The sequence below is a fragment of the Larus michahellis genome, chromosome 21 (assembly GCF_964199755.1).
Source record: "Larus michahellis chromosome 21, bLarMic1.1, whole genome shotgun sequence".
In the NCBI taxonomy this organism is placed as follows: Eukaryota; Metazoa; Chordata; class Aves; order Charadriiformes; family Laridae; genus Larus; species Larus michahellis.
In genome coordinates, this window is record NC_133916.1 from 6,707,459 (window position 1) to 6,723,585 (window position 16,127).

General features: G+C 55.4%; 1 protein-coding gene across 1 annotated transcript; it reads left to right on the plus strand.

Annotated features, from left to right (window-relative positions):
- The first annotated feature begins 1,012 nt into the window (after nucleotides 1-1,012).
- On the plus strand, nucleotides 1,013-15,004 carry C21H6orf132 (chromosome 21 C6orf132 homolog). Its single transcript, XM_074564568.1, has 5 exons — nucleotides 1,013-1,294; nucleotides 5,868-5,983; nucleotides 10,945-11,020; nucleotides 11,365-14,260; nucleotides 14,588-15,004. Exons 1-5 carry the CDS (start codon nucleotides 1,147-1,149, stop codon nucleotides 14,691-14,693), a joined length of 3,342 nt encoding a protein of 1,113 aa, XP_074420669.1. The 5' UTR covers nucleotides 1,013-1,146; the 3' UTR covers nucleotides 14,694-15,004.
- Nucleotides 15,005-16,127: the final 1,123 nt, after the last annotated feature.

Below are 16,127 nucleotides of genomic sequence, written 5' to 3' on the forward strand. Positions count from 1 at the left end.
AATGATTTGGGGTCAAGTCCCACTGTCTTTAAGCTTTTGCATCAAAAAAACCCCAAGGCCTAGTAACATGCAGGTGGCATTGGGCAGGGAGATGTTTCTGGGCGTGCGTAGTCCCAGCGAAGCCAGTAGGGATCTGCAGAGGGGCTCGTACACATGGAGGGTGGGGGTTTAATGCTTAGTGAGAAGCTTCCTAAAAACTCAGTGCTAATTTGCTTCCTGGCACCCACTGGAGGGACGGGATCACAGTCCGGCTTTCCCTGACTCTGGCCGACATTTCCTTGTATTGCAAGGACACCTGCAGATCTCAGACAGGGACTTCAGGCACTGCGCAAGCAGAAAGTCGTGGGCAGGGGAGCCCAGCCCTCGGGTCAGGACGACAGCAGCAGGTGAATAAACAGGGTGAGGGAAAGATCAAAACTCTCAAACTTAAATGCTCATATACGACCAACTTGAAAAGATTGATAGTTTGTGTTGTGCTGGGATTTTTAAGAGGAATCAGATGTTATTTATTGAGCACATATGTTGGATATGTGCTCCGTTTCCAGGTTAGTAAGGTGACCCGTCCACCCAGTCACAGCCCGTAGCTTGTATCATCCAGTGAGTGTCATGATATTTGTAATCATCCACCAGTTTCTCGTGGACCCTGATGACATTACTGACCGCCTTGTCTCGCCAGCCTGTAAGGCGCGTTTGTGTGGCAACCGACTGGAAAGCTGCCTGCGTCGGCCGACCCCTTTCGCCAGTCCCAGTTCGAGGGTGCAGGGGCTCACTGACACTGCGGACCCCGCGGACCCTCCAGCTTTATCTCACCCCGTCTGGTCTTCCCCCCGCTCCCCACCGGCAGGAAGGGGCCGGCCACCAGCGGCCCGGGGACCCCCCGCGGCTGCAGAAGCCCCTCGGGCTGGGCCCTCCAGGGACCCCCCGGGGCCGGCCCGGCCCATAAAGCCCGCGGGGGCTGCCTCCGCCGGGCAGGGCGGGAGCGGCCGCGCAGCCCCGGGCGGCGGGAGGCACCTGGGAGGAAGGAGGGGCGGAAGGTGGGACCGGCCCGGCCCGCCCCCGCCCCGCAGCCGCCCCGGCAGCGGCCCCGGCCCGCCGCGGCGGGGATGCCCGGCTGGGAGCGCGGCGGGCAGCGGCAGCTCCGCCAGGATGAAGAAGCACCAGCACTCGGTGCAGGGCACCTTCAGCCGCCTCTTCGGCAAGCGCCACGCCAGCCCCGCCGCCGCTTCCCTCTTCGCCACCAACCCGCCCTGGATCTTCACGCAGGAGGTGACCTCGGACAGCGCGGGAGGCACCGGTCAGTGTCCCCTCTCCTCCCCCGGCGGGAGCCCGCGGGTGACGGGGCTCCGGGAAGGGGCCGGTGCCGGCGGGCGAAGGGGTCGGATGGGGCCGGGGAGCGGCGGTGGCTCGTTCGCCGCCCGGTTGGGCAACTGCGGGCGGCGTTTGGCAGGGCTGGGCCACCGAAGGGCGAGTTTCAGCCTGTGCTGTGCGGGCTGGCGAGCGCTCCGGGCGCCGGGGAGGGCGCGGAGGCTTCGCACCCGCGGGCTGGGGCCGGCTCGGTGCTCTCACAGGGCCGTAATCCGCTCTGGGAACTTAAACTTGACCAAAGCCGGCTGATAAAGAGTTGCGAATCTGTTTTATTGCTTCCAGGAGCACTTTCCCACGCCATGTTTGATCTGCTCCTTCCCAGGTTTTAGGTATTTACTTGTAAACCTGTTTCTTGGACTGTGTGCGAGGGGGGAGTGGAGGGTTGCATATTCCTCAGGATTTATTTGTATTTCTTTGTGGGTTTAATTGCAATACTGTGCCCTGGAGGCTCATGTAGGAGGGAGCCAAGTTAATAGTAATGGAGCCAGGTAGATAAAAGATATCAGTTTGCGGATAAAGTTTGGTGGCTGTAAGATTCCAACAGACACTTCAAGCTTAAAAATGGAAGCGCCGCTTGCTGAGCTGTGCAATGTGAAGCAGTGTCTGTCCATTAATGCTGTTGCAAGGTGGTTACACCCCGCAGGCCAAGCTGGTGAAACTAAGATAAAATGAAAATGCGATGGAGTTTCATGCATCTCTTAAACACAAAAGGAAAATTGCTGATTTCTAACTGTCGTAACTCTGAGGAGGATTTAAGCTTCCCTCTGATGTGGTTTGGATTTAAAAAAAAAAAAAGTCACTGTGTCTTCTTATTACAAGCCTGATTTCCGTGGCTGCAATTGCAGTACAAAGGCATTCCTTTCAGGTGTGGGGAACGGCTGTGTGGATCAGCTTGCAAAGTAAAAGCCAGGAGTCCTTGAAATCTGAGCATAAAGAAGAGCTGTTGAATCGCTCCGTAGCATCCTCTTGGCATTTATATCGTTAGTGCGACTTGTGTAGGGGAGTGTGACACACAGAAGCTGAGAGACCGTGTTTGGAGTAACGCGTGTGAGGTGTGGGTTTGTCGCAAGGAATGGCATGGTCACAGCTGAGAGTCCAAGGGGCAGATTCTGTCGTATCCTGACTTCCCCAGTGCCACGGTCTTACCCAGAGAAGCCCCGTCCCTGGCCCTGTCTCTTGAATATTTGCTGCACAGCTTCATGCCATCGCGTCTGCCAAAAGGAGTCCACTGCTTCTGCTAATCCCCACCTTAGTTTTTCATACAAAGTAAACACAAGTTAAGCAATGTGGAATGGGTGTAGGTTTGCATGTCACTGACTCAGAGATTCCTGAATATAGTGACTGATGCCGCCTCCTCGCTGTGAGCTGTGGATACCCCAGCATCAAACCTGCTACGCCTACTCCAGGTGATGCAACCCTGAAGTAGGAAGAAGTTCCATTGCATGTGTTGTAGGTTGTTTATTTTATTTCCCATGACTGAGAGTACGCAAACATCTCCAGAACAGGTTGAATGTCAAAAAGTGGCCAAAGCGTAGTTGGGGCCAGCCACTTCCGACAGCCTCCGAAGGCGTGTTTCCCCATCCCTTCTTCCAGGAAATGAAGCTGGCAGGGCACAGGTTTTACTGGTGACAGGCTCCTAGCAGGCAAGTCCAGTTTATCTAGCAAAGAAAACACAACTACAAGCACTTCATTTTACTTTAATTAAATGCATTCAGGTTAGTGATGCTTAGTAATCTAGGATCAAAGACCTTGTGATCTTTAATACAGTTTCTCACTGAGTTTACCTAGTGTCTGGTTTAATATAAAACTCTCATCTCAAGTCTCTGAACTACTCTATCACTGTTCCACAAGGCTGTCTGAATCCAAACTCTGATGTTGCATTGGCCTTAATTCTTGCTGCTTACTTGCTTAATATGGTGTCACCCAAGGGGTTATGCAAAAATAATAATAATTAGCTGGCATCTCAGCTGCTCTTGGGACTCCAGCAGCTCCTCCTCTGCGCCTGGGCCCCTCACAGGCAGGGAGGTCTTAAACCGCTGGTAGGACCACGCTAACTGAAGTGCAGGCTGATTAGTATTTCGAAAGCTAAAGAAAATGCCCCTTTTTTAAAGAATCCCTTGTAGTGGGAGAAGCTTAGGATAAGTTATGTCTGACTGTAAGGACAGCGATAGGATGATGGATACTCCTGGGTGTATTCCAGGGCAACTCGTGATGTAGGTGGTGGGAGAAAGGGAGAGCTTGCGTGCTTGCTGGGCTCAGTGGCATGTTTCAAGGCTGTGTGGAATTTATCGGCCTCCAAACCTCTGACTTCAGCAGAAGCTGAGGAAGCTCCTGCCCAGCCCCTGGCATGGTCAGGTTCTTCATTCCAGGTGTTCATGCAAGTGTTTTTCTTCTGTGGGAGTATGCACGCACACACACGTGTGTTCTCTTTTTTTTTTTTTTTTTTTTTCCTCCCTTCCCACTGAACTCTCTTTCTAAGGGAGCTTCTTGCCTGATCTCTGCCTGTCCCAGGAGGGCAGAGACTTAGTGCCAACCACAGCTACGTGCCACGGCAGCCCATGATGGGTTGGGGACGCCGGTGTTTGGGGAGCAGAGGCTGTCCCTCTGGGGGGGGACCGTGCGGGAGCAGGGACGCGCAGGAGGGAGTGGGATCACTGGCTGGGGCCGTGACAGCAGCCAGTTGTCTGCAGAGTCTCGGGGACTCCTCGGGCGGGCAGTCCCGCTCCAGCGAGTGCTGCCCGTGGGTTTCGGAGGTTTAGAAACACAGCCCAGCCCCTCTGCCTGCGCGCGGAGCTTACACAACCCTCGCCTCTGCGCTGCGCCTTGTATTGCTGTAGGACACTCGACAGAAACTGTGTCTGTGCTTCACGCTTTAGCGTGGGGTCGGGTTTGAGGACTGCTTCCAAACTTTTTAGAGGAAGAAAAAAAGCAAGCTGTTTACTTCTTGGTGTTTGTGTTTTGGGGTGGAGGGAGAGGTTGTTTGCTTCTTCAGTGGAACCACTATTGAATTCTGTTAGGTGGGAACACTCCTGCAGAGTTTTCTCTCTGATCACAGCTGTTTTCCAGCAATTCCCGCCCCCCCTGCTTCCTCAAACCCTCATTTTTTCTTTAATGTTGGTTTCCTTGGCTACGAATTATTTGTGTATCTCCTTCCAGCCAAGGTAGGGTTTACGTGCTTCAGTGCTTCTGCTTGTTAATTCATGCTGTTAATCAGACACAAAGAACGTAATTAAACTAATTTTATGAGCTTTATTCACTGTCAGAAATAAACCGGCCCAAAAGGTGTGGTTCAAGGTAGAAGCACAGGGCTGGGAACCAGGAATACCTGACGGTTTCTGCTGCTTGTAACACCGGGGCCCGGTGACTGCTTTCTGCCGTAGTGTCTCCATTCATAGCAGTATTTTGTAGGAAGAAATACTACTTCAGAGCCTTTCTCTGAAGTGTGAAAGTGTAGTGGCAAGCACGACTTCTCCCCCAGTGCCACGACTTCTCCCCCTGCAGCAGGGGTCAGAGACAAGTCACCCCCGCAGCGTGCAGAAGGGTGCTGTGGGTGCTGGTCGTGTCCGTCCACAGCTGTGTCACCTCCTCACACTGCCCTCGGCCGCTGGCAGTGGAATGTGGAGGGGAAACTCCTCCTTGGGAAGCCCCCACGTGTCCTGGTTCCATCAGGGTGTCTGAGCGGCGAGGCGTTCCCCGCTGCGCACCCAGGTCCTGCTCGGCACAAGCCAGCGGGCCGCTTGGGGTCCGGGACGCCTCCACTGTCCCTCTCCGCTGTGTAAGTGACAGGGACCTGTTGTCCTGATAGGGCTGAATGAAGAACCTGTAACTAGCTCTGGGCTTTGATGGCAACTGCCCTGCCCGCAGAGCGGTCGGCAGGCGAGGGAGGGCAGAAGCTCTCCCTCCGGTTGCTGTGGCTGGTGGTCAGACCCCGCTGCTGCTGCCCTGCTTGATTCCAGGTGCCGAGGTCAGGTCCTGTCCACACGTACGAGCTGGTTCGTGTCACCTCTGCGGCACCTGCCCTGGACCCACCTCCTGCTGTCCCGCAGGCTGGGGCCTCGTGGCACTGTAAAGAGAAATCCTGAAGCATTTTCCGTCCCTAAACTTAATCTGAGTGGGGAGTGAACTGAGTGCTTGTGCTAACTTTTGACCCTCCTGAGGTAAATTTAAGTTAGCTACAATTAGAAATAAGCCTTTTGGAATAGACTTGACATCTGTGCTCTCTCAACTCCAGCCTCTGGAGCTCCGGGAAGGGTCTCTGCACCTTGCGGGCATCTGCCAGCAGCTGCCCGGGGGACCCGCTCACCTGGGACCTTTCTCCTCCCATCTTCAACTCAGCTCCAAAACACCCCAATGCTCCTCAGAATCTGGTGGGTTTTGCCCGTCCCTGGGAGCTGATACAGCAAATTCTTCACAGCGCTTTTTAAAATTAGATGGTGTCCAGTGTTGTTTTTCCTGTTGCCTCAAATGCGGTGCTGCTGCTAACAGTCTTCTCTTCCCCTCAGGTGATGTGATTGAAGTGTACTATGGCGACAATCGCTTTGGGACAATGACTGACTCTGGCACAGCAACGCTTAAACCTCGTCCAAGAGTCCGGCCGCTGCTGACTTTCTTACCCCTTGTGAGTATCCGGCTCGCCGCTGGGATTCGTTACGGCAGCGTGTGTAACTGGTGCCCAAAACCAGCTGGGCTGGCTGCTGCTCTCATCCTCTACCTCAGGGAAGAAATTAAATGAAAAGTAAAACCACTCTGTAATGATGCTGGATACGAGGGATTAGGAGGTGATCTGAGTTCAAGGCTTGTGTTGGACATAGGCAAGATACTCAGGCGGGAGACATAAGCATCATCAGGCTTGTATTTTCAATTAAAAAAAATTTGCTGAGAGTGTAGATGGTAGATCTGGCTTGCACTGCATTTTATCTAGCCGCCACTGGCAGTATCTCTCCCTGGATCAGGCGTGTTGCTGGAGAGCAATAGCAAAGCTGTGCCCCGTGTACAGCAGGGGGAGGAGGCGGCGATGCAGCAGGTGTCTGTGCGGAGCCTGATTTTTCCAACCTCTGTATGAGGGAAACCGTTCCCTGCGGAGCTGCCTGTGCTCCAGCTGGATGCAGGGACTGAAGCAGCAAGTGCCAGCTCCACTGGACCCAGAGGTGGCTTTAACCCAGCTGGGACTCCAGAAGCCACGTGTGCTCGTTGCTCTGCTGTCGTGTGTGCTGAGCAAGCTTCTCTCCTCCATGTAGCACACCTTTGCAAAGGTCTTATCCCCTAAAGAGTAGAGTGGGGCGCATGATTGCTCAGAGATACTCTGCGGATGGCAATAGCTAAGTCTGAAGTGATGCACGCAGGTCGCTGAAGGTCAGTGAAGACAGTAAAACACTTAAAATCCTTTGGTCTTGACAAGAAAATCCTCTCTGAGAGCGGGGGATGTTTTTCCTCATACATCCTTATCCTCTAGAGCGGCCATCGCCTACAGCAGAAAATGGGCTGGTCTGCTGTCACCTGGGTGCAATTAGGAGTCAATGGTGTTGTGCAGGTGTCATTTGGAGGACAACTGGGTGGGAGAGGGAGTTTATATATCTTTTGGAGAGCATCATTAGGAAGTTATGGGGTTTCGTGGGTTCTACAAAGGAGTTGTGCCCTCTGTGATGCCTTTCAAATGATGACAGCGGGTGAAAAATCTCACCTGGGCTCCCAGTTGAGTAACCGTAGGACTGGTGCCTGAGAAACTGCTCTCTGGTAGCACAGGCTTGGGTGCACGACCACAGCTGGCACCCCATATTATCAGGTTTTAAAACTTGCCTTTTGCATATTTTTTGAGCGTATTTTTTTGTTTTACTCGTGGAAGTGTATGTGGTGGAGGAATACACGTTGCAAATGTCCCTGGGATAAATACTAAGGGCTGTCACCCCAGCCATGGGGCTTTCCTGCTGCCCGCAGAAGCATGGCTGGCCCTGGGGCTTTTTCCCCTCAGTTGCCCTTGTGAGGGTCCCTCTCACTGTGCTGCTCTTACCAATAGTAACAGGTCTAGCTGGAGGAATAAGTAGGAATAAGCAACATTTTTTAAGGACCAGTCTGTGTTGTGTATTTGCATTATTTTTATGAGGCTTGATTATGATTTGATTTGGCACAGACGCTTCTGCTGCCACATACATATTTGCACTGGGCTGTTCTGCAGCTCCTGCCTTAACCCTTTCCTTCCACCCACCCGCTCCCGGGTGTGGGGGCAGGCTGAGGAGCTGCTGCCTGCGTGGCTGTGAGTCAGGAGGATGCACACACCCTGCCCGCCAGCTCTCCCCGCGTGGAGCACATCCTGTCCCCCAAACCGCCTGGTCCTCGGCCACCCCAAGGCATTGCAGGAGAGGGGGCTTTGCCCCCTGCCCCTTGGGTACCGCCACCTCCCCCTGCCCCTTGGGTTCCCAGGTACCACCACCTCCCCCTGCCCGCCCAACTTCCCAAGTCCAGGCGGAGCTTTGGCATCCTGGGGGAATAAATTCCTGTAGTTAACCACCAAACTTCCCTGGCTCTTTTTCAAAACGAGGAGGCTGGGGGTAGTGCTTCAAATTCGGAGAAATCCGTGGCCTCTCTGAGATTCCAAGGTGCTAAGTGGATGTGTTTTTTGTAAGGGGCAGCCTCAAGCCTGGCTCATTTTCCTGCATATGAGGAAAGGCAGAGAGAATTGGGTTTGTTCAGCCCTGAGAAAAGAAGGCTCAGGGGAGACCTTGTCACCACGTTCCGGTATTTGAAGGGTGGCTACGAAGAAGATGGAGACTCCCTTTTTCACCAGGAGCCGCATGGAAAAGATGAGGGGTAATGGGTACAAATTACTCCAGGGGAGATTCCAATTGGACACAAGAGGAAAATTTTCTACAATGAGAACAAATGGCCACTGGAACAATCTCCCCAGGGGAGCGGTGGATTCCCCAACATTGGGCACTGTTAAGAGTCAGTTGGACGGGGTGCTGGGCCATCTTGTCTAGACCGTGCTTTTCCCAAGAAAGGCTGGACCGGATGATCCTTGAGGTCCCTTCCAACCTGGGATTTGATGATTCTATGATTTAATGGGTGGGAAGCATGGGCTCCCGAGAGACCAGGACAGGCAGGCTCCCCTTCCCTGGGGACAGGGGATATCTAACTCTGTTCCAGTGCTGAAAAGTGATTCCTGGTGGTTACAGTGAAAGCTCCCCTCAGCGGGATCCTCGGCACACATAAATCTGATGCAGGTACCACAAACTGGAAATGCCGGTTCCTGGCGCACCACCCCGAGCGCAGCAGCCTGCTGTGAATCAGCTGGAGGTTTGCTGGGCTGGTCCCACCCCGGCAAACACAGCAGAGGGAAACAATCTTTCTAGTCATCTCTGGAGACTGGCAGCGTACTGGAGATGCTTTCCATCTTGGAAGCCAGCTCATGATGTGAGGATGGGTGGTTTTTGAGAGAGGTGCTGAGCATTAGCAACTGCAACAGAAATTTTTGGTGAGAAACAGGCTTGCCCAGTTTTTAGGACCTTTTGAAATGACATGTCCAAAATTACTGCTCGTTTATGAAATGTGGACTCTGTTTCCTACAGTTTTGCATAGATCTCTTCCGACTGCCGTTCCCTTTCTACTCCTATCTGTGATGCATATGTTGCTTTTAATTCAATGCCCAGACATCTTTGTTTCCCTGTAAATGAGCAGGTATCCTCGGTGTGCTCTGGAGACTGGCAGCAATGAATTTCCATAGCAAATGGGAACTGCCGGGGTTTTTTTTTTTCTTTGTGGCTTTTTGGTATCTCACTGCTCTGGACAATTTCATTATCGGCTCTTGAAGTACCTGTGTTAGTCTTTGTCTTCCCTCTGGCTTTCAGATGAAGTTAAGGAACTGTCCTTTGCATTGTACAGTATCTTTGGGACCAGGAAAGAGGTCCTAGACGAGGCTATAAGGCTCACCTAGTCTGAGGTTCTGCCACTAACAGATCTGTCCTAAAGCCTTAGCAGACCTTGGCTTCTCCCTCAGCACCAAGTTCTCTGATCAGTTGTGCAATCCCAGGGACATGAATTCCCACTCACTCTCTCCTGGCTCACCAGCAACTGGCTCATTCCCTTGTGGTTATAGAGGATCTTTGGTCATCTGCAGGCTGGTGGACTTTGCAAGCGAAGCACGTGCATTTTCTTGTGATTTTGTCAAAAGCTGGGGGATTCCAGGGCTCTTCTGATGGAGCCCAGGCTGCTGCCATCGGGTCGGCTCAGCCCCAGCAGCTCCTGCGTTGCTGAACTCCTGCACCCAGCGTGGTGTGTGGTGTTAATGTGCTGTCTGAGCCCTGGATGGGGCTGGCTGGATAAACCCAGCTTGACCTTTGATCAAGGAGACTTTGGAATCCTACAGCAATCTCTTGTAAAAATCGTGATAATGCCAGTGAAAGGCAAAGGGCAGGGGCTCAGTCATTATCGAGGCTTTTGTATGCAGAAAAGCGTGGCACTGAGCGGTGTAGGCTGATGGTAGGATAGCATTTGCTTTGCACAAGGGGCTGTTAACAGCTAATGCAAACAGCTGCTGGGGTGAGCAGGAGTGCAACGGGGTGGACCCTGGAGCCTGGGAACGGGCGGTATGTCCCTGGCCACTGCCCACGGGGTCTGCGGGCTCCTGCCGCTCGTGGAGCGTTATTTCCTTGCTATGGGTCTCTCCCAACGCTGGTATGTGAGCGCCCGGTCCACTGCCTCGGTTGCTTACGTCTGTGCCGACAGCCTGATTCAGCATCAGTTTGTGTTTCGGACGTGGGTGCGTTAGTGTACGTTTCATGAGCAATTCCAGTCCCTCTGCAGAGCAATCTCAGCAGTGAGTCACTGGAGGGAAGGAGAGGCTTTCTGCTCCTGGCAGGTGCTGGAGGCAGCCCTGGTCAGCGCTGCAGGTGAGTCAGCGTGCCACGAATATCTCACCATGGGTGGCTGTAATTATCCCAAGTGCCCCAGCCGTAAGCATCCTCGCAAATGTGTAGGCTGCTAAATTGCATGGTCCTGTACCACCTAAATGCACTGCTGAGTTTTCAGCGTGAATGCAAAGGGAGTAATTGAGAGTGAAACACAAACCACGCAAGTAGCAGTTTTCCCCAGAGTGTTCAGATACGCTGGTGCCAGTTTCCCAAAAAGCTGGAAGTCTGTCTGCGATTTCGGTGGGGTGTGTACGTGACTGCAGCGTGGGCTGGCGGTGCTTGCTGGAGAGCAATACCCACAAAACCTGTGGGAGCTATTAAATTTGCTTGGTAGGTGAATGGTGAGAAACTCGTGGTGCTGACCTTGGGCTGGGGAGCCCTGAGCGTGGGCGCGACAAAGCCGTGCTCCTCTCCAGCCCCTCTGCCCCTCACTAGCACAGGGGAATTGTGTCCGTGGCTTGGGCAACCTTGATCAGAAGTGAAGACTCGTCCCCTTAAGCCCTGTCAACAGCAGCTACTGCAGGGACCTCTGTGTCTTGGAAACAGCCGTGGATCCCATCAGGCTCCTGTTTGTGTAGACAAATTACCAGCTATACAGGCTAGGGCCTGCCTGTCAGCACTTTGCTCTGATACCCTGGGCGTAAAACTAACAGCTCCGTTTTCTCAACTATTGCAGAATGCCCAAGAATCCCACGGGGTGGCTGTGCCAACGCCATCGGTGCCAGAAGACTTTGAGGAAAAAGCAGCTCTTGGTAAGGAATCCTCTCTGCCGAGTCCGGGACGGTGCTGAGTGCTCAGCAGTACCGTGCCCTCGGGGGAGGAAGCATGCGTATACCGAGCTCTGGAGCAGACAGGCTGATCGTGAGATTTTCATGCTAAAATAGAGGCTACTATTAATTATTTTTTGAAGTCATTGAAAATGAATTCATTTCTACGGGGTGAGGCATAGTGGCTGTTACAGTTCAGCAAGCTTTAGACAGCTGCTGAGCAAAAGGAACTGGCTTCCTAGGAGGATAGCTGGCCAGGGGCGGCGCGGGCCGTCGCAGTGCTGATGGAGAAGGTGCTCACACCATTGTGCGCTCACTCTTCCTTGCAGGCTCTGGCTCCCAGATCAATGGGAACTACCGAATGTACAGCTCGGTGGGGGACCTGCGCCCACAGGCTCTCGAGGGGGATGGTCTGGATGAAGACATCCCTCCGCCACCATCGGTACCCCCACCGCCCCCTCCAACGGCACCAGCACCTGCACCACCGCCTCCAGCCTCGCCGGTCCCTCCACCACCCGATATGCTGCCTCCACCACCACCACCACCTGAGATGGTGCCACCACCTCCTGCCATGGCACCTCCACCACCTCCAGCTTCTGCCCTGTCCTCCCCCAGCACACCGGCTCCTCCAGATTTCATCCCACCAGCCCCACCGGGTGCCCCGCAGCTCAGCCAGGCCCCAGCATCCTTCACCACCAGCATTTCCAAGTGGAAGTCTGAGACGGTGCTGAACACGCGGCAGGCGGATGCCGAGGGGCCGCTCTGCCCCGCTGAGGCTGGGGTGCCGGCTGCCCCTGGCCCAAAGGAGAGTCTGCAGCCCAAGCACTGTCCCGAGCCCCACCTCACCTTCCCCAGGTCCTTCAAGGTGCCCCCCCCAGCCCCAGCCCGGTCCTCCTCCATCCCTGTTCAGGAGAGCCAGCCTGCCCGGCAGGAGCCCTTCCAGAAGCAGCCTCACGCCCGGCCTCCCCTCCCGCCCTGCTTCACCATAAGACCCGCGGCCAAGGCTCACGCCGGAGGAGAAGCTGAGCAGAGAAATTCCCCGCTCAGACAGGCCGTCGCGAAGCCGGCAGTGCCGACACCCCTGCCACTGAGCCCCAAGCCCAGTCCAGGGCTCAGCCAAGGGACGAATCCTGCTGGTCACCGGTCCCCGCTGCCAGGCTCTGAGATGGAGAAAGTTCCCCAGCCAAAAACAGCCGAGAGAGATTCTCCTCCAAAATCCGAATCTATCTCTGCGAATGACCTGGACCTCCCCCCTCCAGACTACCCCACCTGTGAGGACGACTGGAGGGACGCCAGCAACCTGAGCAGGCTGCGGCACGAGCTTTCAGCCCTCCTGCGCTCCCCACGGAGGGAGGAGAGGCCGACAGAGAAGCCGGCGGCTCCCCAGCCTATGGACGGCAGTACCGACCGCCCTGGCAACCATGAGCCCAGTCTCAATGGGCCCAAACTCGCTGGACCTGCTGGGAAGGACACACAGGTACCCACAGGAGGGCCGAGCGAGAAGACAGAAGTGCCCAGCAGCCCCTCCAGTGCCAAGGGGGGCTCTCCCAGCACAGCGCTCCCTGCTCCGGAGAGCAACCCTGCCACGCAGACTTGCAGCGTGATGAAAATCAGGAACGAGCTGGAGGCTGTGCTGGCCCTGAAGAAAGATGGGAAACCTGCCCTGGGGCTCGGCAGCCAGAAGCAGGGCACCGAGGATGGCGGCAGCACCCCGCGTCTGAGGAAGAGCCCCCCTGACCTGAGGAAGAGCCCTCCTGACCCAGTTGACTCAGTGCTGCCAAAACCAGCCCCAAGCCCACTCCCAGCACCAGCAGCTGCAGAGGAGAAGGATGAGACAGGGCACAAGGACCATCCTGCTCCAGCCGCTAGCAAGGCCACGGAGAACTTGATCCCTGCTCCCGGGTCCCTTGACAGCAGCGCGAGCCCCCCAGAGCCACCTCAGGGACCGGCAGAGGAGCCCCCTGCTCCCACCTCTCCCTCGCCCCCTACTTCTCCTGCGCAGAGCCCAGCACCGCAGCCCAGCGCAGCCATCTTCCAGTACAAAGTGCACCGGGCTGGGGCCAGCTCAGCCGAAACACCTTGTGCCTCGGGCTCAGCTGAACCACCTTGTCCCACCAGCACAGCCAGGAGCCCGCCGGCTGCCTCGGCAGCAGGGCAAGAGGAGGTGCTGATCCACCCGGTGACGGGCGAGCGGGTGGAGCGAGGCTCCCCCATGGCCCTGCTCCTGGCTGCCCGGCAGCGTGCCCAGCGGGGCCGGCAGGGTGGCGAGGTGGGAGCTGCGCTGCGGATGAAGCCGCCTGTGAAACTCAGCAGTGCCTCGTCGGACACCACCTCCACCAGCTTCTACCGTCACGAGTCGAAGCCCTACTCCTTCACCGTGGTGCCTCGGCCACCCATGGCGGGTACAGCAGGGTCAGAATGGAGCAAGCCTCCATCCTTCTCCAGCTCCTCGGAACAGGGCCGGGACGTGCGAGCAGTAGCTGAGGCGCAGCCCCTGAGCCTCCCTGGCCACCAGCGGGCCACTGCCTCCAGCCTGCTGCGGGGCCTCCTCGAGTCCGGGCGGCCGAACCAGCCTGGCTCAGCCCGCCATGGTGTGCCCAGGGAGGAGGAGGAGAATGGGGAGACGGCGCTGGACTTTGGGATCATCCCCCCGCCCCCTGAATTTAGCAATGAGACGGACGAGGCCGAGGGGCCCCTCATGAGTCGGGAGGAGAACCGCAAGTGCCCCAGCTTCCCCGACTGCAGCCGGGGCTCGGAGGCGCCACGGTACTTCAGGTGGCCTGGCTATGGCCGTGGCTACGGGGGCAGCCGTGAGCCACCGGCCCCGCTGCCCTCAGAGAAGAGCAGGAGGAATGGCGACTTCACGCACCAGTACCCAGACTACAGCAGCTCTGCCGGTTACTTTGGCCGCTGCCCGAACCCCCGGCCACTGATCAAGAAGCGCCTGTACGTCTCTGAGCCTGACAGCTCCTACCCCCGGGCAGCCGCAGCCCCCCGGGCCACAGGCACCCTCTCCTACAGCGCCGGGGGATACAGCTCCCCGGCCGGGGAGGGGGTCCGCCGCCTGGGGTCTGCCCAGAGGAATGGCCCCACGAGCACACAGGGCAGGCGGACATCCATGGATGCTGCTGGGAAGGTCGTGTCGTACGGCAGCACTGCGGCTGACGCCAAGTACAAGGGGCAGAACGGGGATTTCTCGCCCGCCGGTGCAGTGGCAGCCAGCAGGTATGTGTTCCCCTGAGCTGACCCCTTCCCTGTCCTCTGTGTCCCTTTGATTTGAAGGAGAGGAGGGCTGGGCTCTGGGCTGGCCCCAGAGCAGCGCAGACCCTGAGAGAAATCCTATCGCTGGGGTCCGGGGCTGTGGCTGTCCCGTGGTTCCTCCCCAGTCCCGGCCATAACCCATCGCCTGCTCCTTGCCATGTTCCTGAATGGAAGCACGAAGTGTTGTGAGAGTTGGCCTGCTCCAATAGGAGACAAAAAAGATGACATTGCAATCATGAATAAAACCTGTTTTCTCAGCTTTCAGTGACTTTCCCTCTGTTTTCCCTCCAGACCTGCCCATGGCAGCCCACAGTACGGCGGACCCACCAACACCTTCACAGTCAGGCCTGGGGCACGGCAGCCCATCTCCTATGCCTACCAGAGTGGCCACCGATAGGCTTGTCTGCAGGATGCTCCACCACCTTTGTCCGGCTGGGAGAGGGAGAGAAGGTGCCTGGTGGGTTGTCTCCTTCTCCGTGAGCACCAGGGATGGTCCCAACCCAGCCAGCAAATGCACTGCTTGAAACTACTGATGGAGAAGGTGGGGAGTGAACCTGGGACTTGGACTCTTCTCAAGAGACTGTCATGGAGAGTAGTTACAACAGAGGACCGGCTGCTGTCTTGTTACGTGAGCAAACGCGGTTTCCCTTCTCCTATTTCACCCTCTGTATTATTTTCAAAATTGCAGCCTGATAGTTCTTCTAAGTGTAAAAAAAAAAAAAAAAAAAAAAAAGAAAAAAAAAGGCATCCTTAGCCTTAGTTCTCTTTAAAGAGCATCACCACTGGAGAGATTGTTTTCAGTTTGGGTTTGGTTTTTTTTTATTTTAATTGGTTTAAATCCAGCATTCTTGGGAGTAGGGAGAAACCAACTGGGAGATGTGCATAATGGAAGCAAGCCAGTGTATAGCTAAATGTAGGGGAATTAAAATAAGAATGTGAGGCCAATGGAATAGAAATAGAGTTTAGGATGTCTAGATCCTAACCTCTACTGTCCCCACCTCCTTCAAGAGCCTTGAGCAAATCAATTACTCCAATGCCTTAAAAACAGCTGCCGGCTCTCTGTGCTGGCCCTGCGGAGCTGGGGGCAGCTCCGCCACTTCTCCAGGGAGCGACTGCGGGGAGCTCCAGGAGAGCGGGCACTTGCTTTTCTGCCCCTTTTAGTCACTGTAAATGTTTCTGTTGATAATTGTTGTTCCTCATGGAAGAAGGCTGTGAGGCCTGGATGGATGGCTGTAGGCTGTAAAGCACTTTGGAGCCTTAAGACCGAGCAGTCCTTCTCTTCCTGTGTCAACTGGTGGGTGTCAGCGACCCACCACAACGTGGTGCTTTCCTCGAGGGGTCTCTTGCCACTTCGTACCCGCATCAACCCCGCCTCCAAAAGCTAAGCCACGTAGTCCTTATATACTGTTAAACTGAGACTTGGCTTTAGTTTGTCTGATTTGGGGGACTGAGAAGTTAATTTTGGTGTGATTGTAGAGTATTTGGTGCTCTTGGCGCGTGGAGCGTCTGACATGGCGAAGGGACCTGGCTCCTGCTGTTTCCACAGGCGCTTGCCCGGTGCTGGGCATGGGTGCAAGCCCCTCTCTGCCTCCTGCCAGCGCCCCCGAGGAGTGAGTGATGGCTGCGTGGTGGGGTGGGAGATACGAGGTTATTCTATACTACAGAGCGAGCAGTACAGTCTCACCATAGCTGAGCAAAGTTTGGAATAGCCAGCTTCCAGAAACTACAGCTATATAATCTTCCTTATAGGTGAACTTGCTGAAAATCACTGTAAGATAAGTGTAAAAACTTGTAGAGAATGTTTTCTAATTACTGACAAACTACAAGCACT

What these genes read in the sequence shown, in the direction of transcription:
- C21H6orf132 (XM_074564568.1), top strand. Translation starts at nt 1,147, where the DNA reads ATGAAGAAGCACCAGCACTCGGTGCAGGGCACCTTCAGCCGCCTCTTC. An exon ending in GGACAGCGCGGGAGGCACCG is followed by an intron (nt 1,295 to 5,867) that starts GTCAGTGTCCCC and finishes TCTTCCCCTCAG; the next exon opens with GTGATGTGATTGAAGTGTAC. An exon ending in TGAGGAAAAAGCAGCTCTTG is followed by an intron (nt 11,021 to 11,364) that starts GTAAGGAATCCT and finishes TCTTCCTTGCAG; the next exon opens with GCTCTGGCTCCCAGATCAAT.